The sequence below is a fragment of the Elgaria multicarinata genome, chromosome 5, assembly GCF_023053635.1.
Source record: "Elgaria multicarinata webbii isolate HBS135686 ecotype San Diego chromosome 5, rElgMul1.1.pri, whole genome shotgun sequence".
NCBI classification, from domain to species: Eukaryota; Metazoa; Chordata; class Lepidosauria; order Squamata; family Anguidae; genus Elgaria; species Elgaria multicarinata.
Window position 1 is genome coordinate 108060911 of NC_086175.1, and position 17169 is coordinate 108078079.

General features: G+C 41.1%; 1 protein-coding gene across 3 annotated transcripts in view; it reads left to right on the forward strand.

The window, feature by feature from the left end:
* Nucleotides 1-17169, forward strand: part of STARD13 (StAR related lipid transfer domain containing 13) — a 161847-nt gene that overhangs the window by 104905 nt on the left and 39773 nt on the right. For 2 of the 3 annotated variants that reach the window (XM_063126969.1, XM_063126968.1), the window contains exons 2-3: nucleotides 11506-11577; nucleotides 13874-13955. Coding sequence is in view for 1 of the 3 variants with exons in the window: in XM_063126968.1 (XP_062983038.1) it covers nucleotides 11506-11577; nucleotides 13874-13955 (154 nt within the window). In the remaining 2 variants the exon portion in view is untranslated. The remainder of the gene's footprint in view (nucleotides 1-11505; nucleotides 11578-13873; nucleotides 13956-17169) is intronic. The other variant, XM_063126970.1, reaches the window with a different exon arrangement.

Sequence of the window (17169 nt, forward strand, 5' to 3'; positions counted from 1 at the left end):
ATGCTGGGAGGTGAAATCTAAAACTTAAGAATGTAGCAAGAGCCATGCAGGATCAAACCATGGGTCCATCTAGTCCAGCACTCTGTTCACACAGTGGTCAACCAGCTGCCTACCGAGGACCCACAAGCAGGAGATCTACAAAACAACTGGAGATCTACTTTCTGCTCACCCCTGAAATGTTACACTGTCAATGACTTGTTGGTCAACATTCATACCCTGTATTTCTTTCATGGTCCGGTATTTCAGGGTTGAGTTTGAATGAAAGAGCCACTCCAGTTTTCATCTTGGAGGCAATTGAGCCAAAAAGAGTTTTTATTCCCATGTAATAAGATCTTGCAGAGAGTGGGGAAAACTTGGCTTTGCAGCAGTCAGAGTTTAACCTTTTATATATCTGTTTATTTATTAAAAGTATTTTAGCCTGTCATTCATATTAGAGTATCAGGGCTTTGTACCAAAGCCATAAAAATGTCACAATCTACTACAATAAAAGCATGGAATCACAGTAAAAACAAATTAGAAGCATAAAAACAGCAGACCACCTAAACATAAGCCTTCTCCATAACTTTTGTTCTAGTGGGCATTCTGTTTTATTTGTTTGTTTAAAATGTTTTTATACCACATTTCCAAAGATTACAGTGTGGGCTACAAAAATTATAAATAACAACATAAACAGCAATAGAAAGTGTTTTTAAAAAAGCAGATAAAAAAACAGTCATGGTCAAAATTAAATATTTTAAGATGTTTTAAAATGCCTGGTTGAATAAGATGTTTTCTTTTGCCTGGCACCTATAAGGCAATAACGTTGGTGCCAGATGAACCTTCCTGGGGATGTCCAGACACAACCGGAGTGCCATTATCAAGAAAGTCCTCTTTCTTGTTCAAACAAACTTCACCGCTTGTAGAGGCCTGTTCAAATACTTGGAACAGCCAATGATCTTAACAACTGGGCAAGCCTTGGACTACTTTTGATTGGTAGTGCTAGGAGCTGTCCATCTGGAGCACCCTGTGCAGATGGTAGCAAACAGTAAACAAATAACTATACCAAAAAACATAGATAAAATTCCGGGGGTCAGGGTTGAAGTTCTGCTCAAGCCGGTTCATCATTCTGCGTCTGTTCCTAAACTTTCTCCTCCTCCTCCTCCTCCCAGAAGTCTAGAGGTACCCTTTGCCTGGGATTATTGCAAGATGTCCCAGCTCTCCTACATGAGAGTCCAAGGTTCTTTGCTCCTTCTGAAATAAGGACTTGAATGTAGTGCAACCGCACCCACCCCAAAACCTTCTGGCTTTACAAGATGGGCAACAAGGAAGCATGGGGGATAGAACAGTGGACCTATTTGAGACAGGAGGAATAGAAAAGCATTAGCAATGGGTAAGAAGGGAAAGTCACAGGAGCATAGGCTATGGCAAGCTAGAAGGAAGTTGTAGCTTTTGGTTTCACAGGCTATGTATAAATCACTATGGCCTGGTCCAGTCAACACGCTAAACCATGCTGCTTTAACCACAAAATGGTTAAGGGATTTTGTGGTTAAGCAGCATGGTTTAGCGTGTTGTCTGGACCAGGCCATTATGTATTAGTGTGGTGAGCTTTCACATGTTCATCCCTAGACTTACAAAAACTAGTCTTGCAGTAAATAACTAGTACAGTTGATGTAGATGAGCAACTGAATCTCCATTATTTTCAAATCTATTTCTGTTCGCTTTCTTGAACTGCCCACATGCATAGTTGCCCAGAAGCCACATGAGCCTCAAGAGCCACAGCCTGGCCATGATTGGTCTGTAGACTGCAGCCTTCTCCCACATCCATTAGCATATCACTGTGGTCCAAAATGTGACTTTCAAAAAGTGAAAGGAAAGGTAACAAATCTACAAACAGAAACAAGAGCCGCTATCTTCTGGTGGTTAGTACGTTGGCCTCTGACTCTGTTCTGAAAGATGTGGTTTTCTGTCTTTATCTAGTTAAGAGCTGCTTAGATTAGCTCAGGGCAAGATACTCTCTGTTCTCCATCTGTTCAGGGCATAGCACACTGCACGCGGAATGTGGTACAGGAATGGATATCATTAATATCAAGATGTGCATGTTCTTGACTGTCCTTGAATTTCTCTGAAAGGAAGCAATTCAGCTGCCACTAACTTAGAGGCATCAGACTTATAGCATGGAATTTAATGTACATCTCCCCTAATAAACATATGAGAAAAGAGAGACATTAAATTCTGTGTCTTAGCTCTGATACTGTAGCTACCTCCATGTCTAATCTGAATATTACTGGTACTTTGTGTGCTAACCTCCTAATGATGAGGTGGCGTTCTGGCAGTGATCATTAGCATTACAAATGCTGTCAATGCATATTGCAACTAAAAAAAATGCTAACTGCAAATGTTTGATGTGGTAATCCTGCTTCTAAAAAGAGAAAGCAGACAAAGTCATTGTGCACTTATTATGTTACCTTGGCTTTCTGAAGAGGAAATTCTTCACCCAAAAAGAGTCCTTGGGCTTTATGAAATGTTAACAGTGTCGATACAAGGTAATGGTGATAATTACAGCGAAATCGTGGCATATTATATTCAGAGAGAAAATAATTTAGAATGCAATCTTAGTCTCCTGAAGTTGATAGCCAGAGGGGTTAGGATTAGCACATTGATGCTTCTCTGCCAGCCTCCGCTTGCAGAGAGGAGCGCCACAAACGGCGTGTGGGTATGACCGAGGCCCTGCTATATGTGGGTGGACAATACCGCTATCTCCGGTTGTTAATGGGGCGGGGGGGGCTGTCTTTTGATCTATTGAATCCAAGGCCCTCGGTTACCCCAGGGTCAGCCCATCAATTATGCCAGCCTGGAGATGGGTCAGCAGAAAATGCAATAAAATAAAATAAAAATCCATCCCTTCTGCCCTGGGTGACATGAAGTAGTAGGGGTGGGTCTGCTCCTCACTGACTCTATTTTGGATCACTGAGTTAGCACACTAAAGATTTTGGAAATGAACTGATCCTGATTTGGGATCTTTTATTTAAGCAGCTGTACTGTTTTAGGCTGTGCATTCTGGTGATGCTCTGTGCTATAGCCTCAGTTGCAGGGTTTTACTATAGGCCAGGTCTTTAGAAGAGTAAAGTTTTCTCAGAGAAGCAAGAGAGCAGCACCAATTGGGCCCAGAGGCCAGACAAGCTTGTCTGCATGTTGCTCCACCAAGGAGGAGATCAAGACTGAAACTTAAATAGGACTTTGATTGCATTTAGGCTGGTTGGCTCCACCTCTTCACTTACTGAGGTGTTATCTCTTAAAGGGGCATGGCCTGTTTTAGCAGCTTCAAGCTGCAACAATATGGGAGTGGCTGTGGCATAGGAGTGACCTCATGGCCAGCAACCTCCTCTGAATGCAGTGGAGCCAATCCGGGATCTTTCTGTGGAATTGAGTCTTGGGGAGATGGAAGCCTCATGTGCATTTACATGACTGTATCTTCTTCCTGAACTCTGATGCTTCTTCTGAGGACAAGGAACCAGGATCCACTGAGGATGAGGGTTCAGAGTGAAATCCATTTCATCATTTCAACAAAAAGTGGACTAAAATAAAAGAGTATTTAAAGACAGCTTAAAAGCAAACAGGGAGGGAGCCAAAGATATCTCCCTCAGGAGGGAATTCTGACCAACCTAACTGATCTTAATGCTGGGTTTATGAGAAGGGCCCCTGATGCCTGTCTTAAAGTCTGGGCAGGTTTTTATAGGTGAACATAGTCCTTCAGGTAACCAGATCCTAAACTGCCGCATTAATATATAAGGAGACATATTAAGAAAATTATCCTGGGCATCTTTGGGCCACAGGTGAAATGTCCACTACTATTGCTTATATCTTCTTAATCAAACTCCATGTGCATAGTTGCTTACTGGATAGAAGAACTAAGCACAGTTTTGCTAGTCATAAGGAACACATCATGTCATGTAAAGGAGCCATCACTGGAGGGATTCAAGAGGATTTGCATCTCTCAAATTCACCCTGGCAATTAGTTGGGCCTCTTCCAGCCTAGTGCTTTCAACAGTTTTGTTCAAGATTATATTTCTTGTTTTAAGCCTTGGCTATTCACCCTGGATAAATGAGAGAACAATTCTCAGGCTGGCTAATACTAGTTGGTCAAAGTGTGAAGGTGACACGTGCCTTTTCTAAGCACTCTGTGGAACATTCCATCAAGATTTTTGTCATAGTTATGCTGTGGTTAATGATAATGAGTGTAACAGATAGATTACTATATTTGCAGTGATCTAGTTCTGAAACAAAATAATAATAATAATAATAATAATAATAATAATAATAATAATAATAATAAATTTATTTCTTGCTCGCCTATCCATTTTGATCGAGGCGGGGAACAACAATAAACGATAAAATACATAATACTTGATTAAAACATAATATATTGTTAAAAACATCCTAAAAAACATCCTAAAAACATTTTTAAAACATCTTAAAATTCCACTGGATAGGCCTGCCAGAAGAGATCAGTCTTTATAGCTTTCTTGAATGTTAGTAGACTCTTAAGTTGACGAGTCTCCTCCGGCAGGCCATTCCACAGTCTGGGAGCAGCAGAAGAGAAGGTCCTCTGGGTAACAGTTCTTAATCTAGTTTTTGCTACCTGAGTATGCGGGGCGGATTGTATGAAAGAAGGCAATCCCGCAGGTAGCCTGGACCCAAACTGTGTAGGGCTTTAAAGGTGATAACCAACACTTTATACTTTGCTCAGAAACTAATTGGCAGCCAGTGAAGAGATTTTAAAGCTGGTGTAACGTGGTCACTTTCAATATGTTGAAAGTGTAATTCTGTAATATACAATATAGATGGCAGAGTTATTTCTCCTATCTAGTTAAACCGAGACTCTGGTTTTGTAGATCTAAACACCACAAAAGGTGGGGATAATTTTAACTTTAATAGTTTATACTGCTGTACAAAGTCAATATTGTGTGTCATCAACTTCCCCCTTGTTTCCAATTCATTTGATCATATAATTTAGGAAATATTCTGAGTTCTTTGGGGAGAGATTGAAAACATGTACCATAAAGGCACAGGAAACTTGTACCGTAAAGGCACACGAAACTGAACATAACCACAATTTGTCCACATTTCTTTTATGACTACTGAAAAGTTCTTTGTAACTTGACAACATGCCTATTTAGTGTACATTTTATTTTTGTATTTTTAAAACTACTGTTGAATAGTACCCAGAACAAGAATATGTATATTTGCCCTTAATGGTATAGCTCATAAATCAATAGACCTAGAACTCCAGCCTTAGTTGTGAAGTAGGCATAATCAGGTTGTATCCAAGGGAACCAATTTAAACCTAAGGATGGTTTTAAGAGGAATGATTGTGGCTTGATTAGAAGCTCTTCTCAGTTGGTAGGCCTTCGCTTGATTTACTACGGCTTTGATTGCTTGGATCTCAGTCCTATCCAGAGTTTTGTCTTTTTAAAATTGTATTAACATTTATTTGTTTTGGGTTTTTTTTGCATTTGTTCAGTCAGTGTTTATTAAGGGACTTGAGTGAAGCCCTGATCTGGATCAGGATGACTGCATGCAGGTTTAAACCTTGCTACCCAGCTGCTTTCCCAACCCCCATCCACCACTCCTGCATGCATGGACTAAGAAAAGGGGAGGGGAAGCTCCATTGGTGCCAATGGAATGAAGTACCGGATGACTGGAGGAGGGCTAACGTTGTCCCTATCTTCAAAAAGGGCAAAAAGTAGGAAACTGGGAACTACAGACCAATTAGTCTGACATCAATCCCTGGGGAAAATTTGGAGCAGATTATAAAGAAGTCAATCTATAATCACCTTGAAAATACTGCAATGTATACTAGAAGCCAGCATGGATTTGTTAAGAACAAATCCTTCTAGACTAATCTGATCTCATTCTTTGATCAGACTGTGAACTTTTCTTGTGGACTGTGGGAATGCTGTGGACATAATATATCTTGACTTTAGCAAAGCTTTTTACAAAGTACTCTATGGCATTCTGATCAGCAAACCAGCTAAAAGTGAACAACTATTAGGTGGATCCAGAGTTGGCTACAGAATTGGACTCAAAGAGTGCTTATCAATGGTACCATCTCAAACTGGGGAGGAGGTAATGAGTGGGGTACCACAGGGCTCAGTCCTGGGCCCAGTGCTCTTCAACATTTTTATTAATGATTTGGATGAAGAGGTGCAGGGAATGCTTATCAAATTTGCAGACGACACAAAATTGGGTGGGATAGCTAATACCCAATTAGGAACAAACTTCAAAGTGACCTTCATAGGCTGGAGCGCTGGGCTGAAAACAACAGAATGAAATTTAATAGGGATAAATGCCAAGTTCTACACCTAGGTAAAAGAAACCAAATGTACAGTTACAACATGGGGATACTTGGCTCAGCAATACTACAAGTGAGAAGGGTCTTGGAATTGTTGTAGATCACAAGCTGAATATGAGCCAATAGTGTGATATGGCTGCAAAAAAAGAGCAAATGCTTTTTGGGCTGCATTCATAGAAGTATAGCTTCCAAATCACATGAGGTTCTGGTTCCCCCTCTATTCGGCACTGGTTAGGCCTCATCTTGAGTATTGCATCCAGTTCTTGTCACCACACTTCAAGAAGGATGCAGATAAGCTGGAGGGGGTTCAGAGGAGGGCAACGAGGATGATCAGGGGTCTGGAAACAAAGTCCTATGAAGAGAGACTGAAACAACTGGGCATGTTTAGCCTTGAGAAGAGAAGACTGAGGGGAGACATGATAGCACTCTTCAAATACTTGAAAGGTTGTCACACAGAGGAAGGCCAGGATCTCTTCTTGATCGTCCCAAAGTGCAGGACATGGAATAAAGGGGTCAAGTTACAGGAAGTCAGATTCTGGCTGGACATCAGAAAAAAACTTCCTGTCTGTTAGAGCAGTACGATAATGGAACCAATGACCTAGGGTGATAGTGGGCTCTCCCACACTAGAGGCCTTCAAGATGCAGCTGGACAGCCATCTTTCAAGTATGCTTTAAGGTAGATTCCTGCATTCACAGGGGGTTGATGGCCTTACAGACCCATTCCAACTCTACTATTCTATGATTGTATATTTAATATTGTACATGGTTTAGCCCTGAAGCAGAAGGGTTGGTAATGGTTTATCTTTTGCATCCTTCCCCGTTTTGGGGTCTTCCAGATATGTTGGACTACAGCTCTCATCATCCCCAGCTAATGATTGTGTATCATGAGGATGACGGGAGTTGTTGTTCAACACATCTAGAGTGCATCAGGTTGAGAAAACTGGTATATGATGTCCTCTTCTGCCTAAGTAGTTTTTTTAGACCAATACCTCTTTTCTCCTTCTAAGGGAGGGAGAGTACAAAGGAGTTACTACAGCTGTAACACTTTTCCTCTACTCCAAAATGCACACATAATTATTATTTTTCCATTCACAAAGCACCCCTAAAAAGGCAAAGGATTATATGAATGTCCTCCAAATCTTTATGTGTGCCTGGTACATAGTTCCCCATTGACAGCTATAATGGAGGACAGGGCTAGAACATAAGAAGAATCATATTGGATCAGACCAAGGGCCATCTAGTCCAACATTCTGTTCACACAGTGGTCACGCAGGTGCCCATGGGAAACCCACAAGCAGGTTGTGAGTGCAACAGCACCCTCCCACCCATGTTCCCCAGCAACTGCTATATATATGCATACTCCCCCTGATACTGGAGGTAGCATATAGCCATCAGGACTAGTAGCAATTGATAGCCATCTCCTCCAGGAATTTGTCCAATCCCCTTGTAGACCCATCCAAAGTGGTGGCCACCACTCCATTTTATGGTAGTGAATTCCATAGTTTGACTAGGCGCTGTATAAAGAAGTACTTCCTTTTATATGTCCTGAATTTCCCACCAATCAGCTTCATGGGATGATCCCAGGTTCTATATTATGACACAGGGATAAAAAATGTCTCCCTATGCACTTTCTCCAGACAATGCATAATTTTGTATACCTCTATCATGTCCTTCCTTACTCATCTTTTCTCCAAGCTAAACAATCCCAGCTGCTGTAACCTTCCCTCATAGAGAAAGTCTGCCCTTCTTGAATCACAAAGAAAGACAGCTTCCCTCCTGCTGTCATGAAACCAAACTACTACTTTTATAGGACTCTTACTTGCACCATTACATTCTGCAAAGCATCTGAGAACAAATAGAAACATTGCTTTGGAAGTTTTATTTCATCTAATCATTGTTTTAACTTCAGAACTAATTGCATAGCAGGATATGAAATCATTTTAATGTGTTCTGTATTTGAAAATCTCATTAACAAGATTCAATTCAGCACACATAATACAATGTACTAAACTTGGTTACGCATTTAAATTTAACCATTGAGATGTTTGTATATGATTTTTAAAAAAACACATGGCACCAGAAATTATCAACTTGGGCTGGGGGAGTCTTAAGAGAACGTTTTGTGAACCGCCCAGAGAGCTTCAGCTATTGGGCAGTATAGAAATGCAATAAATAAATAAATAAATAAATGTGCATCATTTCTGGGTTGCTCGTGGAGACATTGCAATGAACTTAGCATGAATTATCTATGGAATTCAGTATCCTGTGCTATTCGTCACTGCATCTACTTTGGAACAAGCAAGCATTGTTTCTTTGTCAGCAAAAACGTAATCTTGTAGCAAGATAAATGGGCATAGCTGCTTCATTCAATCACATTTGCCTACTAAAAACCTCTCCTACCTTCTTTTGCAAGTGCAATGTTGCATTGGTTCTAGGGAGATAAAGTGGACCCCACCTTAAGATCCAATGCTCAGCTCCACTAATAGAGTCACTGCCCCTCTTTTCTCTCCTCGCTCAAAAGGGTTCTTTCCCCAGTAGCATGACCGCGTCTGGCAGGGCCAGCATCAAGGGTGCGGCATGGCTGGGACCCTGCTGTGGGCCCATAGCCCTGCAGAAGATGCACTGACAACCTGCTCCTCCTCTTCACATTGCAATGTGCTTGTTCACCCACCTCTCACTCTGACCCAGGCAACAGTGGTGGTGTTGAAGAAAGAGCGGTAGATCCCACTGCCCACATGCTCTCTGCCCAGCAAGCAAGCAGGTGGTAGCAGTGTTAAGAAAGAGGAGCAGCAGGTAGACTCACGGAAGGAGAGGGGCTCATTGAAGATGTCTTGCCCAAGGGCCCTCCAAAACCTGAAGCCAGCACTTGGACTCTTTAACCATGTGTGGATCCTTCATCAGTACAGAGATGGGGCCGTATCTCAAGTACTTGATCCACACACACCCTGCTAGCTCAGTCACTTACATTGTACTGATTAGGAGTAGACATGAGAGTATGTTAGTAGTAAAAAAATAATCTGGGCTAAATTAGACAACAGTTTTCATATCCTGTAGGAACTCATTTATTACTTAGACCTAAATTGCCTGCCACTATGCTAGATGTTACTCAAATGTTGCAAGAGGCATGGCTTTACCTGCAACCTTACAACTGAAGAAATCTTACTATCTAGCAGATGCTGATGTGAGAAAGATGTCTATTTGTGAGCAATACATAGGTATGTGTAGATTTCTGGGCATATCTCGTCAAAAGTAAAGACAAATCTAACTTCTTCCAGTACCACAGGAGTGCTTTATATGTGCAATTATGTGACAAACCATGAAATATAAAATATATAGTCTTCTATGGATACAGATGTTAGGAGTTGTAAAAGCATTAACAAATAATTTGGTCTCTAAGCCTGTGTTACAAGATGTAACACATTTTTCTGTGCTATAATTTTCATTATATAATGAAAATATAGGACTATGGAGTGAAGAAACTAACATGGGGAACATTCTATTGCCTCCAGCCGAACTCCAGTGTATCTCAGGGTACTAAAATGTCTCCAAACAAAGCTATATATTTGTGGTGTCAGAAAAAGGATGCTTAAGCCTTGCTTCCCTGAATTTGTTCTTATTTGAAAACAAAACAAGAAAGTAATCTAATGGTAAAAATCAATAGAGTTCTTAGGATATTGTTTGTTCCAGGCTCATATTTGTTTTCAAAAAGAAAACTCTGTATAGGAACTTAAGTCTGCTTCCCTGAATCATCTCTGTTGGAAATGTTTCATCCCAATATGTTGCATTGGCTGTGACAGGCAAAAAGGAATAGATTTCTTTGGACGTTTTACATCCCATGTGCTTTTTGTGTGTGGAACGAAAAAAGTGTGCATTTTCAAACACGGAAAATATACACTCTTCTAAGCTCGCACACCAAATGCTCACTTTCCACCCATAGGCTAAAGCATGAAAATATGGGGATTGGGGGGGGAATACACATTTTTGGACATGTACACTTTTGCATTTTTGAATGTGAACACAACCTTTAAGAAATTGTGAACTTTTCCTGAAAATTACGCTCCTGCTCACATTCACATTTAGGGTTGCAAACAAGGCCATGTTCACACATTCTCGTACATCCCTAGCACTCGTGGCTTTTGGTGGGGGGGGGGCAGGAGAGAGAATAATGTCATCTTATCCAAAGTTGAATCAAATTACATTAAAAGATCTGAGAAGAGGCTCTGAGAAAATGCAGCTGCTAATTAAAACAGTGCCAAACTGAGCCTGGCTTTTCAGATTATCATTGAGAGATTGCTTGATTTCAGCAAGCAAAGTGGGTTTTTCTTCTGGTTTGCTGAAATGGTGATGATATTCTTGGTGTGAGTAAGGGATGTCAGGCCTTAGCTAGACCTAAGGTTTATCCCGGGATCGTCCCGGGGTTGTCCCTGCCTGCTCCCGGGATCCCCTGTGTGTCATTTACATGAACAGGGATGACCCCAGGACGATCCCGGAATAAACTTCAGGTCTAGCTAAGGCCTCAGAGAAATCCTCAACAAAACTGAATGAGTTTGGATTTATATGAATCCGACTCACGGATTCCTCAGCAGACTGGCTCCCCTCTCTCCATCACGGTTCTGCAAATTGTTATTTTAACCATGGCCAGATCTACACCAAGCAGGATATAACATTTTGAAAATGCTTTGCAAACGGTATATACAATGTGTCCTGGGCCTGAATAGTTGTCAATACTGTTATAAATCGTTATAAAGCAGTAGTGTAGATCCTGCCCATCTGGAATTGTGCATTAAAAAAAATGAAAAAATGCATTTCAGAGGAATTAATGCATTTGGGGGAATTCATGAATTTGGTATGTGCGAATTTGCACAAATTCAGAATCAAAATATCCAATTCTGTCAATGAATGGATGACGGAATGAAAGGTGCGTAACACTGACAATTTTACACAAACCGCACATCCTTAGGTGTGAGCCAATGTTCGTAGAAGCAAACAATTACAAAAAACGAATTACAAGACATCTTGGTCTGTCTTTAAAAATAGCATTGAATTATATATGAAAACATGCAGATAAAATGCTGTTGCACTGTGGGATATATTTTTTGTTTCACAGCTGACTTAAGAAATACCAAGGGCATAAAATTCAATATTAAAGCTTCCTGTTCTTTCTTACTTTTTAGAAATTGAAGCAAAGGAGGCCTGTGACTGGTTGCGAGCTGCCGGATTTCCACAGTATGCACAACTGTATGAAGGTATGTTTTGGAGATAGTACAGTAGCCACTACACCTTTTTATGCACATTTTTCAAATGTTCGCATCTTGTTGAATGCATTGGGGGGGGGGGTTGTTCCGGGAATCACATTGCAACCTCAGGAATGTCCAGAGTTCAGCTTCGGATTGCATCCAAGTCTGTGTTCAGTTTGGACAGTGTGAACTGGGTAAAATCCTGATAAAAAATGAAGTGAAACACATTCCTCACATCTCCCTATCTATGAGTGTACAGGGTCTATTTTATCCCACACAACTCAGTGGAGGTCCTGCTTTGCTTCAGAAGTCCAGATGGCCAGGAGACTGGACTGAGTCTTTCAGTTGTAGCACCCTAAGTGGATCTTCTCTAAGATGGGAAGTCCAGTTGGCCCCTTCCTCATTAGCATTTTGGCATGCTGCCCCCCTTTTCTATATGTTCCATCACACCTTTACTTTGGTTTAATTTTTCCCACATTCTGTGATTTAATATCTGACTTCTGTTTTTTAAGCTCATATTTGCTTAATCCCTACTGTATAATGGAATGTATATTGATGTTAACTGATGTTATAAGGCGCCTTGGATCCCCATCAGAAACTGAAAGGTGGGATATAAACATTTTAATTAAGAAATAAATAATTGGAGGTCAGGAAAAAGTTCTTAATATTGTCTTGCATTGCTGTGGAGAGGTAGAGAGATGGGTTAGCCTTGCTAACTTGTGTTCACTTGTACATTTTTGTTGGGCTGTTAAAGATTAACATGGTACAGAAGGGTGCATTCTGCCTCTAAAGGTTTTCTTTTTAATTGATTTTTCTTCTTAAAGTCACACAAAATGGTACAGCTAGGGGGAGAAGGAGGACTGTATCACTCATTGCTATTTAGCAATGTCCAGTTGGCGACCAGAATATTTGAAGGACTGCTTTCTTTCACATGACTCAACACATATCCTGATTACTATACTATGCAGTTGGTGTCAATTACATTTGTATACTCCACAGATTATTCACTATTGAAATTCACACGTTAGGACACAGAGCTTAGGAGAGACTTGGGATTTTCCCAGTACTAACATATTGGGTTTTGAGTACTGGAGAAATGAAATATCCCTACAAGTGAAGGGCTTTCTTGAAGAAAGACATCTGCGTCCTCAATAAATGAAGGCCAAAGTAGACAAGCTATTTATGCACATAACAAGCACGTGAATATCTTTTTAAAAGCACGTGGATATCTTTTTAAAAATAAATAGGCAGGGGAAGGCAATCTGGATCAGGACCCTGGCATAGGTTTTCCCAAACTGGATGGGGGGCGGGGGAAACTATGCCTCCTCTTTGTATTGGAAGAGCTCCCAATTGAAGCTTTTTTCCCAATGAAAATAATAGGCTCACAGAGCATGATCTGGATCAGGACAGCAGTGTAATATGAAGGGTTAAAGCTCCTTGCCTCCCCCAATCTGCCAGGGTCCCAATCTGTATTGTGGGAGGTGCCTGCTATTTACATTTTAAAAGGTATCGTGTCTAGTATCGTGCCAAGTCACAAGCTGCAATTTTGCATTCATAACCGTTTTATATGACAGCCCCATAGGATCCTACAATTTTGAAAAATGGGAGTATTTACTGTATTTCTAGACTGTTTAAAAATGTAGGGTAGCATGCAGGACGTTATTCTTGTGTTTTCATTGTTAGCGTCCCAAAGGGAGGAGGACAGAATATTTCAACAAATAAATAATGGAGAATAAATAACTTATACGCTTGTTACTCTATATAACTTTTATAAGCAAGTGTTTTGTATAACAACATTGTGCAACTTAACAGTGTCTTGTGTAAAGACAACAAGAAAGCATTAAAAAGTGTCTGGGCCAGATCTACACCAAGCAGGATATAACACTTTGAAAACAGTTTGAAAACTGTCTATGATGTGTGTCCTAGGCTCTAACAATTGTCAAAACTGTTACAAACCATTTTAAATCAGTAGTGTAGATCCTGCCCTGGTGGAGTCAGGGCGTGGATGGTCGGTCTCTTTGATGGAATAGCAAGTTTTACAGTTCTGATCAGAACGCATTTCATGAAAAATGAGCCTTCTGATGTCCTATTGTATTATTGAATATGGCATGTTGATATCATTTTAGTTAGATCTTAACAACTCCATTTGAGTTATAAAAGGAAGTCATATTATCAGAAATAATATTAGTGGGGGAAATTCTAGTTTTCCCTTGTGTTTGCATTTTAGTCTGAAAGTACATTCAGTCCCTCTTGGAAGCAAGTAAGTGTGTAACCACTTCAGTAACAAGTGCTCCTTTTCTTGTAGATTCCCAGTTTCCTATTGACATTGCTGCTGTAAAGAAAGATCATGATTTTCTTGACAAGGATCTTGTAGAACCTCTTTGTAGGTAAAGTGTTTCGCTTTTTTACGCTCTTATTTTAATACACTTTTTTTTTTTAGCATTGCACAACTAGGGATGACGTAGAAATCCATTCGGGGTGAAGTTTGATGGGTTTTCATAGGCTCGACCCTCCGAGAGTTTGTTTCAGTTACCATGCAGCGCCCAGCACGATCTGCAACAAGTCGGGCAAGTTTGTGGATTTTCCGGGAATTGTGCACATTTTTAAAGTTCTGCAAATTGAGCAGATTACGGCCCAATTTTGCACAGATTTCAGACCTATTCGCACAAATTATGCAGATTATGGTGTAATTTGTGCAAATTCAGCCATAATTTGCACAAACTGCTGAACCTTCCAAACAAAACCAAAAAACCGTGCAAAAAAGTTACCAGAGTTCGGGGAGCAGCCCACAGCTGAGCTCGCAGACACAAGCTCGTCATACATGTCGCAGAACTCCATCGAGCCAAAAAAGAACTGTATTTCCCAGCAATGGACATCCCAATGCACAACATACATTATAAAATATAAAGAGAACTTTATAAATTTTACCTAATTTTATTAGTATCCCTCCTCCCCTGTGGAGGAAGTAGATGATCCAGCTAAAAGTAATTGTGATACTTCCAGCGTAATTAGCGATCACTCCGTATTACAGTGACCATATGAAAAGGAGGACAGGGCTCCTGGACCTTTAAAAGTGGTATAGAAAAAGGAATTTCAGCAGATGTCATTGTATCTGGTCAAGAAGGCAGGGTTCCTGCAGCTTTAACTGTTGCGATGAAGAGGGAATTTCACCAGGTGCTGCATGGAAACAAACAAAAACGTGCTGAAAGTCCCTTTTCAATACAACTGTACAACTTTTCATTTGGTCACCCTACTCCGTATGTACTTTTTAACTACATACCAGCCTCAGCGCTCCTACCCCAAAAATGTTATCAAGATCACAGCACATGGGGAGGGGAGGTTTAGACTTTCCCCCTCCAGCCAGCGTCCCCATTAAATCCTGCCTCCTCCGTATGCACAATTAACATGGGGGGTGGGGGTGGGAATCCCATTGGTGCCAATCAGAGCTTTTTTTTCTAATGCCAATTGCCATGGAGGGTCAGATTTCATGGAGACTGAAGTCTTCCCATCCCCACATGCTGCAATCTTGATAACGATCTCCCCAACGTAGCTTATATTTAATTTAAACAAAAAACACCTCATTGCTAATGTCACACGTACTTAGGCCTTGAGGCCAGAACTACAGGTCAGTGGAGATCCTGAACTGTGGACTAGAGTATCGCTAAACAGCTGCGAGACAGCAGGGAGTATTTAGAGCAGAGAAGTGGTGAGCAGAAGGAAGACAGTTAATTGTTCCTTCACCCACTGCCTATTATTGGCAGTCCTTTCCCCCCCCCCAATTCCTTTGTCCTCCATCCAAGGTTCCAGGTGCATGTTTAGAATTTAAGCATCCCTTCATAATCACCACTTCTCTGCTGAAAATCATGCCTCTTCTCTCCATCCAATTATAGCAGTTCAGCTGGGGCCCAGGTTCCCAGCCCCAAGCCTCAACTAATAGCTAGTTTTGGTCTCAGACAAGCTTCATGGACGGACAGGAATTTGAACCTAGTTCTCTTACAAAAAAAATACAAATACTGACTGTTGTACAGGATCTATCTCTTTTATAGGAATTGCTGTGATATATTTTGAACCCTTCAACATCATGCAGGCTAGACATTTTAAAGAGATCTGCCCCACCTGAGGAACCTATATCTCTGTTTGCCTTCCCCAGCCAGAGAGGCACAAGTGTAGGAAAATAAATATGCTCTACCACGGAGGTGGGCAAATTTGGGGGTGTGGGGGCCAATTTCAATCCCCCAAAACAACCTAGGGTCCACACCCCTACGGCTGGAACACGCCATCAAATTACAGCAGCAGCAGCATGAAAACAGTTGGCATTTTGACACTGAATTTCAGCAGCAAACTGCAAAGACGGCCTTAAAGGGCTGAATTTAGCACTAGAGCAAAACTTTAAAGCTACATTTGGCCTTTTGGGGCCTCTGTTTTGATTTTCCACTAAAATTTGGCAGCAAACTGTCAATTGTTTTGCCACAGCTGCAAATTTGGTAGCCCCCCCCCCCCCGGCTGTCTTTTCTTTAGTTACAGTTTGCTGCTGGAATTCAGTGGCAAACTGCCAATTGAATTTGATGGCATGTAGCAGCAGCAGCAGGGACATTTTATTTTATTTTTCCCTTTTTGGTTGTGGCTAAACTAGGGTCAAGACAACACATGGTTAGAGACTTGCAGGATTGTGTGAATCAGCCTTATCAAGCGGCTGCATTTTTGTTGCCTTTTGGATAACTGAACCACTGCAGAAGCCAAATGGCTGAGAGACCCTCCCAGAAACCTTCATCATGGTTGTAGAACCGCAGTGATGTAGGAGGCCTACTTTGTTGCTGCTGCTCACCTCAGACATATTGCTGCAGTTACTGCCCTTGGCTGGATTCCTTTGCAGCTGCTCAATAAGAACTGCACACTTGGACCCATAGAGAGTTAGAATTCTGACCTGTGCTAAGGTGTACACACAGAAAAACAGAGCAAAAGGCAGTCCAGTTTTAAGAGATTTTGCTCTACAATATTATTACGTTTAGTACACGTTATGTAGGAAGGTATTCTAGACTTTTTGCCCTTAAACCTGTCATATATGCTGATGGGGTTATCAATGGCTACTGGTCACAATGGCTATGTATTACCTCCAGTATCTGAGCCAGTGTGGTATAGTGGCTAAAGTGTTGGACTGTGAGTCAGGAGATCCGAGTTCTAGTCCCCACTCAACCATGGAAACCCACTGGTGACTTTGGGCCAGTCACAGACTCTCAGCCCAACCTACCTCACAGGGTGGTTGTTGTGAGGATAAAATGGAGAAGAGGAGGTTTATGTACACCACCTTGGGTTCCTTGAAGGAAAAAAGGTGGGATATAAACACAATAAATAAATAAATAAATAAATACCAATTGATGGGATACATGTTATTGCACTCATGTCCTACTTCTGGTCTTCCCATAGGTATGTGCTTGGCCATTGTGTGATCAAAATGCTAGAGAGGCCATTTGTTTGATCCAGCATGGCTCTTATTTATTTATTTATTTATTACATTTTTATACCGCCCAATAGCCGAAGCTCTCTGGACAGTTCACAAAAATTAAAACCACAGTAAAACACTCTTCTTATGTCCTTACGATA